At 36.9% G+C, this 15,551-nt stretch overlaps 1 protein-coding gene across 1 annotated transcript in view; it reads left to right on the top strand.

The window, feature by feature from the left end:
- Positions 1-15,551, top strand: part of TKT (transketolase) — a 34,983-nt gene that overhangs the window by 11,786 nt on the left and 7,646 nt on the right. The window contains exons 5-12 of the mRNA XM_015825386.1: positions 2,546-2,737; positions 3,449-3,567; positions 6,214-6,407; positions 7,791-7,955; positions 9,649-9,805; positions 12,342-12,472; positions 14,336-14,419; positions 14,562-14,655. Coding sequence (XP_015680872.1) covers positions 2,546-2,737; positions 3,449-3,567; positions 6,214-6,407; positions 7,791-7,955; positions 9,649-9,805; positions 12,342-12,472; positions 14,336-14,419; positions 14,562-14,655 — 1,136 coding nt within the window. The remainder of the gene's footprint in view (positions 1-2,545; positions 2,738-3,448; positions 3,568-6,213; positions 6,408-7,790; positions 7,956-9,648; positions 9,806-12,341; positions 12,473-14,335; positions 14,420-14,561; positions 14,656-15,551) is intronic.

The raw sequence follows: 15,551 nt of genomic DNA, 5'->3' as shown, positions 1-15,551 counted from the left end.
TTTTTTTTTGCATTGCGGTCCCAGAAGAGAGGAAGTTTTAGCTGATAACCAAGAAGGGTGGTGCTTCTTCCCATAACTGGGAGGGATTTTTATTTGAATGACAATAAGGAGGAAAAAATTAAACCATTCTTTGAATGGAAAGAATGCTCATGGGAAGCTGTTACTTGTTAAAATCAACTACAAGCAATTAGCATTGTATTTGTTTTGGAGGGAATAAAATTAAACGTGTCATTTCCTTGATATGTGGAAATACTGTGCAAATACAACTTGCCATATTGAAATGAGGAAGTAAACTGTGCTTGTTCTGCAAGGAAGAGCTACAGTTTATCAATAGTTTTGCTGAGTCACAGTGATCAGCCAAGCTTTAGAATTATGGCTAGAATCCCTTGTTTCCTAAGATTTTCTTCACTATTTGACATTAATATAGCATAACCTCTCTTTAAACATCCCTGGATATTTTAAGGTGGGGGTTGTAAGTGAGAAATAATTCATATTTCTGATTATTTCTTGATGCTCTTACTTGATTTCTTCACAAGTGCTCAGGACTGTTTAACTGCAGCACTGCAAGGGGAGAAAGAAAAGAAAGAAAAATATTAATGTTAGCTACCTTAGGAGGGCTTGAATTTAGTTCTCAATAATCCTTGGGCAGAACTGAATTCAAATAAATGACCTCATAGGGCAACTTGTTTGAGTTATTCATCATTAGGGATCCTTAACCTAACTGAGCATTTGTTATATAAATGCAACTGTATTGTTTGCTTCCTTACTTCATTTGTTTGATTTATATTTTGCCTTTCATATTGGAATTCATGAAGAAAAGATCCTCTCATTTTCTCCTACAACCACCACCCTGTGAAGTAGATTGGGCTGAAAGTCACCCAGTGGGCATCTGCAGCTGAGAATAGACTACTGTTCTCCCCTTTCGTGGTTCAACACCTATATGCTGTCATAACTCCCAATACTGTTTATTTATTTATTAGATATTTATCCCACGTATTATTTTTATAAATAACTCAAGGCAGGGAATATGCCTAATACTCCTTCCTCCTCCTATTTTTCCCTCAACAACAAGCCTGTGAGGTGGGTTGGGCTGAGAAGAGTGACTGGCTCAAAGTCACTTTCTGGTTTTCATCCTAAGGCAGGGCTAGAATTCACAGTCTCCTGATTGTTAAGGCCAGCACCTTAACAACTACATCAAACTAGCTCTAAGCATTGCATGTGCCTGTATGCATTTGTATGAGAACACCTTCTGATTAATGGCATTTCTTTCCTCTCTCCTTCTGTGATACAGGCCTCTTCCCAAACAATCTTCTTTTGACTGAACCAATCATGTAATTGTTAGTTTTACATACTTAGACAAACGATATGCAAGAATGTTTGAATAGATTTCTGCTCAAATGAGCTTGCTCAAGGCTGATTTTGTCACAAGAGCATATTTCCCCAAGGGAGAGCTACTAGCTCCTGCCTGTCAAACTCCAGATGGCCACCAGATTAGAGGAATAATTTTTCTCCATTTCTTTGCTTCCATCTAATTATTGCAGTCCGGATTTAGTAGCCCTGCCAAAAGGAGACAGGAAAAGTGGAATAAAGTTTACATAGTTTGTCTAAGATGGATTAAGCACTAAAAAAAAATATTTTCTGGAATTTACTGAATTGGTATAAGGCTATAAACTATGGGTTTATGTTATAGAGTTAAAACTAATTGTAAGATGGATTATTTCCATATTGCCCTTGCTTGATAAGACCAGAGACCCAGAGTAGTTTTTAAGTAATTAAACAAGTTTATTGCAAGTTTACATGCAGTCTGAGCAAGTTTTTTTTTATTTGTAGTGGATAAGCACAATTTTGTGATTTAACCAAACCATTGCATTTACTTTTTGTATTTTTCCTTTTTCCTTTTTTTGGTAAATCAGCCTTCTAAGAAAGAACAGATATTCCAGGTTCATAACACTAAACTACCTTGCATTATAGAAGTAACTCTCACACAAACCAGGGTTGAGGAGGGATATGAGGTGAGCAGTAGTGGGATTCAACTATGTGAACAACTGGTTCTCTGTGTGGATGCCGCTTCCGGAAGTCCATTATGGGCTTGGGCAACAAACAATTAGCTACCGGTTCTGCCGAAGTGGTGTGAACTGGCTGAATCCCACCACTGGAGGTGAGTCATCCCTGGATGATAGGTGGTGGCAGCAAGAACTATGCAGGTCTTACCCCACAGCAGGAGAAAAATAACAATATAACAGAGCTGGAAGGGACCTTGAAGGTCGTCTAGTCTAATACCCTGCTCCAGCAGGTGATCCTGTACTATTCCAGACAAGTGGCTGTCCAATCTCTTCTTACAAACTTCCAATGATGGTGAACCCACAACTTCTAGAGGCAAGCTGTTCTACTGATTAATTTTTCTCACTGTCTTGAAATTTCTCCTTAGTTCTACCACAGGTTACGACTTCTAGCCTTCTACCCTGGTGGCTGAGCTCTTCCATTCCACCTTTCAGTAATTTAGGAAGCTAAATAGCGTCACCCTGTCTTTTTTATATATATACAGCTATCGAGTATATTGTGTGCTTGGAGATGGAGAGTTATCTGAAGGCTCAGTTTGGGAAGCAATGGCCTTCGCTGGATTCTACAAACTGGATAACTTGACTGCTATTCTTGATATTAACCGGTTGGGACAAAGTGATCCTGCTCCTTTGCAGCATAATGTAGAAACCTACCAGAAACGTTGTGAATCCTTTGGGTACGTGGTCTTATAATACTTTAATGCACTGTACTTTTTTAAAATCTATACTTGGGCTGATAATTAGATACAGATTAATGAATACCAGAATGATCTTGGAAATAACATGAAATAAATGCTGATAAAAATTCTTAAATATTTCATGGGTTTATTAGTGGTTCGTTGAATCTGAAAGATATGGTAAGGATGGTATTTTATCTGACTGTCTTAACTGTTGACAGTCATGTCTTCCTGTTGCATTTTACAGTATTGGCACATTTAGAAAACAAAATGTATTGTGGTTAGCTGGGTCATCTGCACCCAGAGCAGGTCCAGTGCTCCTGTTTTGTTTTTTATCCTCTGAATATTTTGTAAATTAAGGAATTGAGAAAAAGATTGGCTTTTCCTTATCCCATGTACAATGACTTTGTTAGTTTTGTTTGTTGATTTTTATGAAACAAGGCAACAACAAATCAATACTCTTCATCCATGAATGCCAAGGTAGTTTAAGGCCTTTGATATGTCTAAAATGATGCTTTGGAATTTGATTATTTTGAACATCTCATAATAATCCCATCAAAGAGAAATCCTTATATATGTTTTGTATGTATAAATATGCACATTTACATCTTTATACTTAACAAGCCATGTCTATAGGTATCGTATTTCAAAGTGTTTCTTTGGCTAGCTGGTATTATTTCTGGAAAGCTAATTGATTTGTTTGCCTTCTAGCTGGCACGCAATCATTGTGGATGGGCACAGTGTGGAGGAACTGTGCAAAGCTTTTGGTCAGACGAAACACCAGCCAACTGCAATTATTGCCAAGACCTTCAAAGGCAAAGGAATAGCAGGTAATTCCAAGCCGGAGGCTCCTCAGAACAGCTGCAACCGCTATTTAAGGATTACAATTTTGTTTGATTTAATAAGAAGTTAATTATAATAAGAAATTCCATAAATTCTTGTGTGTTTGGGGCACTTTGTAAATCTTATGTTGTAATACATTTTTGTGGATTACAATTTTTCCCCTAGGCCAGATAAGGGTCTTAAGCAACATATTTAAGTTCAAGATAAATGTGAGATTTAAATCAGGAATTTATAATTTTTAATTATAGTTTGTTGTAAATCAATCTGTTTCCTTCCAATGAAAAGGGTTCAATCAACCAAACAAGAAATAGGCAGTTTCCTTCTGTAATTCCTACAAGTATTCCTGAACAGTTTGGTGAACATTTTGTAGAAATTTTATATACATATGGCCATCAAGGGAATGGGGACAAAACACTTTTTCACTGAAGTCTGTGTATTGTGTGGTTTTGCCTATAGCATATCTGTACCGGTAGTCCCTCACTTTACGGCCATTCGCTTAACAATGCTTTGAATTAATGGTGGCCTCCAAAAAAGTCAGTTATGATTTAAATTTGAACTTATGACCATCACCCCACCATGGTCATGTGATTGTAATTTGTGTGCTTGGCAGCCAGCTTGCATTTACTACTGGTTGTAGTGTCCTGCAGTCACATGATCACAATTGGTTACTTTTTTGCAGTTTCTGGAAAAAAAGTGATAAAAACTGCCATTGATTAAGCTGAAATCGCACTTAGAATTGGGTGACTCAACTTGAATTCACTTACGACTATCTTAAAAATGCTCATCAAATCAGACCTGGTCACTGATGATTTGTCTTATGACTGCAACAACTTAGAATGGAAGTTCTGGTCCCAATTGTGATCATAAGCCCAGGACTAGCTCTAGTAGTCAAATTTGATCGATGATCTTATTATACAATTTTTTAAACCAAATAATAACACTTATATGAATTATCCTTTGGAATGGGTTATTTTAATGAAGGATTATTTTAATGAAGCTAAAGTGCCAGAGTTGTTTGCTTTGGTTTTGGAGTTTTTTAATTCAAATCTTTATTGCAGCTGCATATTGTAAGTACAGTGAAAACGTATGGGTCTCATGAGGGCTGGTATCGGAACATTTTAACTGAACACTCAATATTTTTATTTTCCATTGAACCTTAGCTGTAGTTGAACCTCTACATCAAAACCTTTTACTGTAGCTATTACGCTGTCAACATGTAATTGCCACAATGCTTGAATATCTCACCCATTTATTGGAGTAAGCTAAAATAGAATAAATATTTTAAGTGGTTTTGGACAATATTTTTGCTAGAAATGCAAAAGTACGTTACGAAAATGACAAGAATTCTACTATTACTATACTATTTACTATTATTTATTTAAAAGATGAATAAAATTACAATTTAGAATCAATCCAAGGATGAGGAAAAGAGAATAGTTAACTAGTATATGAAAATGTTGACTTCCATATTTCCATGTACCAGGAATATGAATGAATATATATATATATCCTATACTGTATATATCTTAGGGATTGCTTAAATTTCACAATTTGTACTATAAGGAAAAGACAGAAAACAAGCAAGAGACCATTGTTGGTGAAGGCGGTCACCTCATATCTTACTTGTGAACTTCCTTGATGAAACTGGTTGGTCTTCTGGTGTTCTTCAATAGTCTAGGCCCTGAGGTCTTCGGTCCTCTCAAAAAATAGGCAAATAAAGCTTAAGATGTTTGCCATTTTTCAGGAACAAATGTTGCCACTTTTTGAGGCCTCTGAAAAGAGAAAAAAAATCCAGTATTTAGATCCTTTATAGTGAGAACTCAGTCTGCCTGATGCTGTTTCTTGAAGCAAAGAAATGTATCATGGTTCCGACAGATGAAACCCTTCAAAAGAACTTCGAGGCATTGTTTTCCTTAAAGAATCTTTTATTTGGGAAACAAAGTATCAGCACTATATAGTTGAACCCAAAAACTAAATTCCCTTCCCCTGGATACAAAGTAACAAAATACAATTCCCACCCCCCAATGAATAGTCATAAAGCACATATCCCAATTAGCTTAAAGTGCGGGTTTTCTCCCCAGCTCTCCAGCCCGCCAAAACGTTATCAGCTCTGGACCCAGTTTGTCCTTGGATTCCCACGGCAGTTATTATTATTATGACTAACTGAACTCTCATCCCAATTCCCCCCTCCCAGCACCAACTAATTCTAAAAGCATAGAGAAAATGGCTGCATTTTCATCTGTTGTTAAAGCAAGAACATCCGATGTTAGCAGCGTTGACAGAAATGTTTCATGCTTCCACATGAATTTAATTGAAGAATTTGAAGAATTCTTGCCTGCCTATTCAGTTCCTTACTTACAAAATATCTAGAATATCATTCATTCTGTTAAGATTACTGATACGCTGACTAAACCTAATTACTTTAGCCCACCCTTGTTCATGGAGTCAAGACTTGCAGGAAATAAAAATGATGGGATGAGCTGCAGAAACTCATTACATAAAGAATATACTTTGAGGTATAGGGAGAATGAGAAAATGTATTTGGGATTGGAAAATGGTTTATCCAGCGGCAAAGCATTTCAATTACAACAGTGAACTAGCTATGACTCAAAATGTGTATAATAATTCTACAGGGGTTGAAGATAAGGAAAACTGGCATGGCAAACCTCTTCCAAAAGACATGGCTGAGCAAATCATTGAGGAGATCAATGGCAAAATCCAGAACAAGAAAAAGCTTTCTCCAACTCTTCCGCAAGATAATGCACCAGCTGTTAATATTAAAAATGTCAAGATGCCATCTCCACCAAACTACAAGCTAGGAAATAAGGTACTATGATGTTTTCAAATATTAATAATAATAGACATTCAGGAGAGCAAAAAGGGGTTTCTTTTCCAAAGACTGCTGGTTTATGTAGGATAGATTATGAGAATAAATGGTGTTCATTCAATAGTTTATAATCTTGTAAAATATTCTGGAGTGCTTTCAGAAGCCTTTCCTCGGGAGATGCCGTTATAACTGATATTTTTTTTATAGTAGCATAATTACCTATCCAGAACAATGGGAGTTACTCTGATGGGGCCAAGCAAGAATTTTTTAAAACAAATATTTTTTTCCTGACAATTATTCTCCTTTCTTGTTAAATGGCCAGTCCAGAATTCAAGAGTAAGGCCCCTGCAAGATAACCCAAATGGAAACCTCATAGATTTCACAAATAATGAGTTGTAGAATGTTCTTAGGATAATTAAGTGAGATCCTCTCTGGTCAATATTTCTGTAAAAACTTCTGAAAAATGCCCTAATCATCCATGAATAAATTTAGTGAGAAGTTCATGCAAGAGGTTGCCTAACTACCATCCCAAGTGTTAATAAAAGTGGAAATGTATAAAGATTTGAAAGGCCGTATCCTAATAAAATTCAAATACTAGTTTGTCATTTTTGGACCTCAGGAATCTTATTGTGGTTGATAAAATAATATGTGCCCCAATAGTCTCCTTCACTTGTTATTGCTGAGTTGAGGTCCCCAGCATGATGTGCCCAAGAGCTCTCTGGCTCCTCTCGTAGAGCTCATAGACATTCTTTGAAAATCAGCATGAAGGTTGCTACAGTCCATCACTTTGTTTTGGAAATGTGCCAGCTGCCCCCAAAAGAATAAAGGTTAGAAATAATAGAGAATCTCTTCAGGAGAGAGTTTACTAGATGGGCAGCTGCAACGTTGGAATAAATTGGTACTTTATCATTGAGTGTGTCTCCTTTGTGCATTATACCAGTGACATGGATCAGCCACTTAAGGCAGATTAATCCTGCCTCAGTTTTTTTTATCAGTGCTTTTATGAAATAGTGTGCTGCCTATAAGCAGAATAACATGCCTCATTGAACCATGCATCTAATTAGAGGCATAGAAATAATTTTATGAGAATACATATCACAAGGCTATGAAATTTTCAAAACAATTTTGTAGATATTGCCTAGACATGCCAGAATATATTTGGGGTCATCAAATGCTAAATATTTGAAAAGTTTCCTAAAATTAGTGCCATAGAAACCTGTAGTAGACCATCCTATTCTGTAACATGAAAAAAATACTTAAAGAGGTTTTTCTAAACTGCTCAGGGGAATAGTGATCATTTGGATTTTTTTTTCTCTAAAATATTTTATTATTTTCAAGAATTATGGAGTATTTTAAAATGGTTCATCTTTGTTCACTTCACAGTTTGCAACCCGCAAAGCTTATGGTGTGGCTCTTGCAAAACTAGGCCATGCCTGTAACCGTGTGGTCGCTTTGGATGGAGATACGAAGAATTCTACTTTCTCTGACCTGTTCAAAAAGGAACATCCCAGCCGTTTCATTGAGTGTTACATTGCTGAACAGAATATGGTATGTTCTTGTGCTGCATGTAGATTGTGACATGTACAAAATAAATTGATTTGTTAGTGCTAACCACCATCATTACTGTATCTTTGTCATGATATGTGGTGGGCGGTGTATTGTTTTAAACTCCTTTTATATTGTTTTTTTTTAATTGTTTGTAAGCCACCTAGAGTCATTGAAAGTGAGTGGGCGGTCATATAAATTCTTTAAATAAATAAATAAAAATGACCTCCTTTCAGAAATATCTGGAATTGAGAAGCGCAGTATAGCAAACAGTGATGAACCTGGTTTAAAGTCCTAATAGATGGGTCACACATTTCCTAATATTATAATTCTCACATTCTCCCCTTCTTATCTTCTGCTTCCATCCCATCCTTTTTTTACAGCATGTTTCCCTTCCCTCAAGCCTTGGATAATCTATCACTTTTTTACCAGTTCCCAGATTGCATGGACCTTAAGCTGTTGTTTGTTGTTCATTTATTTCAACCAAGTTAGAGCATCTTATGTAAACAAAATTAAAATACGAAAAACAGCTTTGGTTGTATACACAATAAACACGAACATGGGCATGAAGTATCCTTCATCCAAACTTTGACAATGCCTGATAGTGATGAGAAAGAAATTAAACATGGAAGGAGAAGGTCATAGCTAAGCTGGGGTTCTGTAAGTTACAGCTGCTGGATAGGAATAGATAGGAACAGCAGATATTTCAGTTTAATTTAATTTAATCTAAATCCACTTTTCTTCCAGAACCTCAATGCAATGTATAGAGAACTCTTTCCTTTATTTTTTCCCTCAAAGCAACAATTCTGAGATATCAATCAGAGCACCTCTATCATAGTCCAGAATAATGAAATATTACTTTCTATTAATTCATTGTATGAATCCCTACATATTATGCTAAAGATTGATGAATTTCTCAAAGCCAAAGGATCCATCATTTCCTTCTGCTCCTCTGTTGCACACCAATTTCATTATTCAAAAGTGTTTGTAGTTAAATTGTTTCGATTAAATTTACCATACTTATTTTTAAAATGGATATCGAAAAATGTTCATTATTTGGAGCAATTGATCTTCTTAGAAGTGGAGATTATCGTCTTTAATTAGGCTATTTCTACTGGTTGCTGCTTATAAAGAGAAAGTTTTTGGTTGCTGCTTATAAAGAGAAAGTTCTCTCACAGAACTCAGTTTGAAACCTTCTGTTTATACCTCAGTGAAAATGTTTTTATTGGCAGAAAATCCCACCATAATATTAAATCTAGGTCAAATGTTATGTTGTTGTTTCTACTACTACATTCTTTTTTCTTCTTTCCCTTTCTTTTTATTTTGCATAGTAGTTGTTCTTTCAATAAGGTACTTCAAAGGTATGATGAAATGAATCATAATAAACAAAAGTGTCTTTTTACAATATTTTTTCCCCAAAGGTGCCCCCCCTTGATTACAAGTGAAAACCCAGGATAGAATAGTAAGTCCCACTGAGGGGAAGGTGTGACAATGTTGATCAACCTGTGTCTTAGCCTAATCTATCTAATGGGCTTGCCTTAAGAATGAAATAGATAAGGAGAAACAGCCTCTAGACTTCTCCATGTTTTTTTAAGGGAACAGCAGAACATCAACATAACTATTTGAAGACTGAGCATTTCTCAAAATATGTCAAGTGCCAGGATGACTTGAGTTATTTTTCTTCCCCATTTTGCAGGTGAGCGTTGCAGTTGGTTGTGCCTGCCGTGACAGAAACATTGTCTTTGCTAGCACCTTTGCCACATTTTTCACCAGGGCGTATGATCAGATACGTATGGCAGCCATTTCTGAGAGCAACATTAATCTTTGTGGATCTCACTGTGGTGTATCCATTGGTAAGTATCTTACTTTTTTTTCCAGCAGACTGTTTGTAGCCCTCCAAGGAACTAAGAATTATTGCATTTACATACCTACTACTAAAAAGTGAAAGTGGCAGACACACACAAAACCATCCCCTCTTTCCCCCGCCACTGCAGCAGCCAGTCCACTGAGCCAGAAAGGTTGGAGACTGCTGATGTAGAATGTAATTTAGTCTGGCAAGATTCCTGTCTATGGATGAATGGCAATAAAGAAACTATTCTGAGCAATTTATTGAGTTGTTCTTGGTTCCTTGTGCCTGACATTAGTCTTGGCAGACTGTATAGTAAGGACTTAAGGCTGATCTGCCTTTTACCTCCTTAGGAAAGACCCCCTCTCTCCTGCAACTAAATGCCAGATTTTACCACACCCACAGAATATTTATCTTTTTTAATCATTTTTCAAGTTTTGAAAAATAATTAATGAGTGTCTTTAACGAGCAAATCCACTACGCACAGCCCCTATTTCCTTCCAATAACATCATTAAGGGCCATATTATGTTTGTTCTAGCAATATAATTTCACTGGAGCACTAAAGCAGCTTTCCCTAATCTGTGCATGCTCAGGAAGTATGATCTTTGTCTTCCTGAATTTCCAATAGTAATTGGGAATTCTGGGATTTGAAATCCACACATCTGGTAATTGGGAAAAGCTGCCTTATAGAAAAAGCAAATGCCCCAGTCAATATGGTGCTAAATCCCCAGACAAAGATCCATCTCCATTGCCCAAAGGCCAACTCTGCTAAATAGAAGGTTTTGTGATTATAACTGTTACCCTTTATGGGTCAAACAAACCTCTAGGAAGATCCCAAGTACAGCATGTGTTCTGTAGAATCTACTTCTACAGAACATCTACATCTGACTCTGGCTTTTACATTAGCAGTAATTATAAAAAACTGTCTGGAGCAAGATGGAGTACATCTGCATGCTTGGCTTTTTCTTTTTTCTTTTTTTGCCTTAATTCAAACTGCCAGCCTGAGGGCCGGACGCATCACGAGGAAACCGCGCCCATCCCATTGCCGGCAATGAGGGAAAAGTTCCGATATGTCGTGCGACGTCATGTGACGTCGCGAGTTTGACATGTCTGCCTTAATTTAAGGACAGTGCCTTAAAGTAGCAGCACACTGAGTGTTTCCACTTATACTGCTGCATCTCAAGATTATATATGTATCTGAAGGGCTTCTGCTCTTTGGAAGAAAGACTTGGAGAACTGATAGCTTGTGTAACACTTTGCCTGAAGTCCCCCTTTTAAAATGACATCTTTTAGACTTGTTTCCCCATCAGCCATCCATGCATAAATTACGAACCGTGTGCTGGAGTTTGTAATTGTATTGAAAAATGTCCAACTGGTGCTGGTAGTGCCGTTTAGTTTCCGACAGTTTTACCATTGTTTTAATATGTGGGAAAGATTGACTGTATCCAACAAAAGTGAAACAGCAAAGTGAGATTTTAAAAACACCCTTTTCATTTTATGTTGTTTAGATAACATCATTTTGTTGTATCTGACAAAGTCGGTCAGCCAACCAATTTCAGCCTCATCTCAAAATAATTTTGAATAGCACAGATCCTCTGTAGCTTATGCAAAGTATTTATTCCTGTAATGGTTTCAACATTTCCAACTAGTTAAATTTCCCACGTAGGAAACCATATTTATTTCAGAAATATAATCTCAAACTTCAGAGCTAAGAAAAACCTCTGTCTTTGTGATTTTTAAACCCTGCAGATGCAGAACAATTGTGGAGTTTTTTCAATAGACAACACTGACTTTCCATTCACTGAATAACTATTCATTTTTGATATAAATTTTTACTGAATATAGAAGGTGGCACTTGCTTGTTTTAATCTCCTATGGCACCTTAAAGAAACAAGCAGTGTTACTAAGTAATTTAATCAAGTGGAAAATGGGGGGGGGGGAACCTTGCCAAGATTTATTCTTAATTTCTTCAACAGCAACCAAATCACAGAGTAACTTTTCAAAATGATCTCCCTGGAAGGAAATGACATATGAAGAGACTGTGTCATTTCTTGCTATGTATATACATAGCAAGATTTTAATTGTTGTTGATTTGAGAGCCAGTTCTGTCTAACATATGGGATATGTCAATTTTGCTTTGATTTTGATGTTTCCTATAAATTATCTCAGTGGGATGCTCTGATGGATTTCTTAATTCTTCACTCCAATTATGTTTATTTTATTCTATGCTTGTGTGCATGATGATCACATACACGCTACTTCTTGCTTCCTTTTTTTTCACCACTGTGCTTGCTTTAGTGTTTGCTTTATTACTGCTACCTTATCCTTGATTTTCTTTTTAACCCAGGTTTTCTTTCTTTTTAGTTTACCTCTATCTTCTTTCTTTGCTATTTAGAGGGTTCCAAGTTTAAGGACAAGATGGAAGGTGGTCTGTGAGTGTGTTATATTTATTTTGGATAATTCTTTTTTGTTTTAAGAAGTACACAGAAAAGGCATTTGTTCAATTTTAAGGTTACATCTTCTTCGAACTTTCTCTTTCTAGGTGAAGATGGGCCTTCACAGATGGGACTGGAGGATCTATCCCTGTTCCGAACCATTCCTAATTCAACTGTATTTTATCCTAGTGATGCTGTAGCCACTGAAAAGGCAGTAGAATTGGCTGCAAATAGAAAGGTCAGGAACTCTTACTTTCTTTTCTTTAAGGAAAGTATGAACAACCTTTTGTTGAATCTCACTCTCAACCAGTATTGCCAAAACTGGGAAAGCTGGGGGTTGTAGTCAGCAACTTTTGGGACCTGGTTTTCCGACCCATTTCAAATTCTTGTTTAAAATTCTTTAAGCAGTAAGGAAAAGTTATTGAGTTTACGTTTTAATGGATTGAAAAGAAAGCTAACTCTACCAGAATATCAGCTGAACATCTTCTTGAAGGTTAAAAGAGTTCAGCCTTCTAAGTGCCAATTACCGAGATTCAGTCAAAATGTATTTGGGAAACGTTTGCTACTATTGTTTTCATTTCCTGGAAGCAACCCTGTTCACAAATTTGAGCCTGTGTACATTAACTACAGAGAGCCTTTAGATCACTCTGATCATGCAAGAACAATCTGTCTAATACAGGGGTGTCAAACTCAATTTCATTGAGGGCCGCATAAGCATTACTGTTGCCCTCAGGGGGGTGGGTGGGTGTGGCCAGGGTGGGTGCAGCCTACTGGGTGGGCATGGATGTAGTGGGTGTGGCCTACTGGGTGGGCATGGCCAGCTCTACATCATTCGCGTCAAGGGTGCCTGTGGGGGCCTGGGCAGGAGTGGGACAGATCTGAGGGTCTCTGGTAGAAGGGGCAAGCGCCAAGGCATGGTCCATTTCTTCATTCCTCACAAAGGGTGACACCTCCCCAGCATGCACCCAGGGGGCGGGGCTGACACGGCAGGGGCTGGTTCCTCGCTGTTTCCAGACGGTCTTGTGGAGCTAAGACTGAATGCGTTTCAGCATAGATGGCCACCACAAAATTGTACATTGGTTCCCGGCGGGCCTGGGCCAGGGCCAAGGCAGCTGGGGCCGTTCCCTCACTGTTTCCAGGATGGCTTCGCGGGCCACATGAAACCACTTCGTGGGCCGCATCCGGCCCCCGGGCCTTGTGTTTGACATGTCTGGTCTAATACATGTATATGCAATATCTCTGTATAAGCTTAACTTGATATTTCCTCCTCCTCTTTATAATGCATCCTTCTGTTCATTTAGAAGCAATCCATTTCCTCTTCTTGATTCATTGTAATTAATCTGGAAGTTTTCAATTAAACAGAGAAATTAGTTTATGATATGTCACACTTAGTACAACACAATTTGAAGTTTGTTCAAGAACCTGGGTGGTTCCATGTTTTGGCATCAAGGGCGACTGATTAATTGAAAAAGTCCTACCTGTTTTAGTGTTTCAAGAAGAGAAGTGGGTGAAAGGATGGAGGAGGCAGGCAAAAAGCTTATGCTATCCTATCTGCTTAAGCTGAGATGTGATCCCTGAATGTAATTCTTGTGTGGTCCATTGTGCTCATATTATTAACAAAGTAAACAAGGTGTTTTAAAAAGGATAGCATAAAAACATAAGATTTCACATTTTTCATTTATATCTCATTTTGGGGCAACTCTTTAAACAATTGTAACAGTTTTTATGCCATAGCAACAGTTAACCCCATATTGATATATTTTTTTTTGTAAATTATATAAGATCTCTTTTTAAGTGGCTACACAGATTTCCTTGAAGAATATTCTCTGGGTACTGAGTTTTTATATTTAAGTTCAGTATGATAACCCTGGAGATCCTCTGAATTTAAATTTTCTATCTGTATTTGAAAAAACTATATGAGTCTTTTCTGAAAGTGAATTTTTCTATGGATTCAGATAAGAGTATTACAACTAAGAAATAGACTTAATGAAAAATCATGATTGTATCCCCATTTTAATTAGCTTATATTTTTAATTTTGAGGTTTAAATTTGTAGTTTGCAATTGACTTTAAAGTTCACACTGTGTTCATTTTAAAAACAGGGCATATGCTTCATAAGAACTAGTCGCCCAGAAAATGCTGTAATTTATGACAGTGGTGAAGACTTCAAAGTTGGACAAGCCAAGGTGAGTGATTTCAAAAGTCACTGAAATAAATGAACTACAAGAATGTCATTAATGTGTCTTTCATTGCAGTGCTAACAATCTCTGCAACAATTACCTAAACATACAATATATCTGATTTTAATTTAAATGTTGTTCTTGTCAGGTGGTGTTCAAGAGTAAGGAGGACCAGGTTACTGTCATTGGGGCAGGAGTGACTCTGCATGAAGCAATAGCTGCAGCAGAACAACTTAAAAAAGGTGACTATAGTGAACTATCTTGGAAAATTTTGAATTTCAGGCATCATATAGAAAACAAAGAGTTATAAAATATGACTGCTATATGGACGAATGCAAGAGGCTAGCAAGGAGTTAAACTTTTTCTGAATGACTTTGCTCCTATCTAGTGGTTATCCACATTTTTGCAGCCAAATATGATATCTCTAAAGCAAAAAGGGAAATAGGAAGTTGTCCTAGACCTAGTGTAATGCAGTTATTAGTGTTTATCTTGGAATCTGGAAAATGACATCAGATCCAGGTTCCTCCTTAGCTATTTGTAGACCTTGTGTGGCATTAAAAGTCCCCAAGTCTTAACTATTAGCAGAATAGATTTGTGTGATGTCATTCTTTCCCTTCTATTTTTTGAAAGTTTGTTTTACACCATCCTATGATTGAACTAATATTAATAAGTATATTTCCTTTTAACATTTTGTTTCAAATTTAGGCCATCGTGCTTAGCAAGGTGGCAGACTGTATTAATGCTTCATGCACCACTCCATTTGTGACTAAAACATGAAACAGTGTACTGGAGTATGCAAACCTGTAAAAACACATGATCTGCAGTCACAGTTAGATCAGAACTGTTGAACCTGTATGATTTCATACTGGGAAGTTTGAATGAGTCAGTCCTCATTATTCCATTTATATATAAGGACAATACTCTCAATCTACACGTAACAAAAAATTTGAAACATAGACCAGGTACCATTATACCTTTTTTGCAGACGACTTGTTTAAGAATAGGACATTGGGCTCACGGTAGAAGAAAGAAGGGTGCCAAAATTTAAATATTTTGACATTTGCCAACATTGAAAAATCTATGTCACTATCCAAATTACATGAGTTTACAAACTATAGTATTAGAAAAGCATTTTTTT

The sequence above is a fragment of the Protobothrops mucrosquamatus genome, unplaced genomic scaffold (assembly GCF_001527695.2).
Source record: "Protobothrops mucrosquamatus isolate PMUCROS unplaced genomic scaffold, P.Mucros_1.0 scaffold2613, whole genome shotgun sequence".
NCBI lineage: Eukaryota > Metazoa > Chordata > Lepidosauria > Squamata > Viperidae > Protobothrops > Protobothrops mucrosquamatus.
The sequence above is the reverse complement of the archived record's forward strand: the minus strand, read 5'-3'. Positions and strand labels throughout refer to the sequence as shown.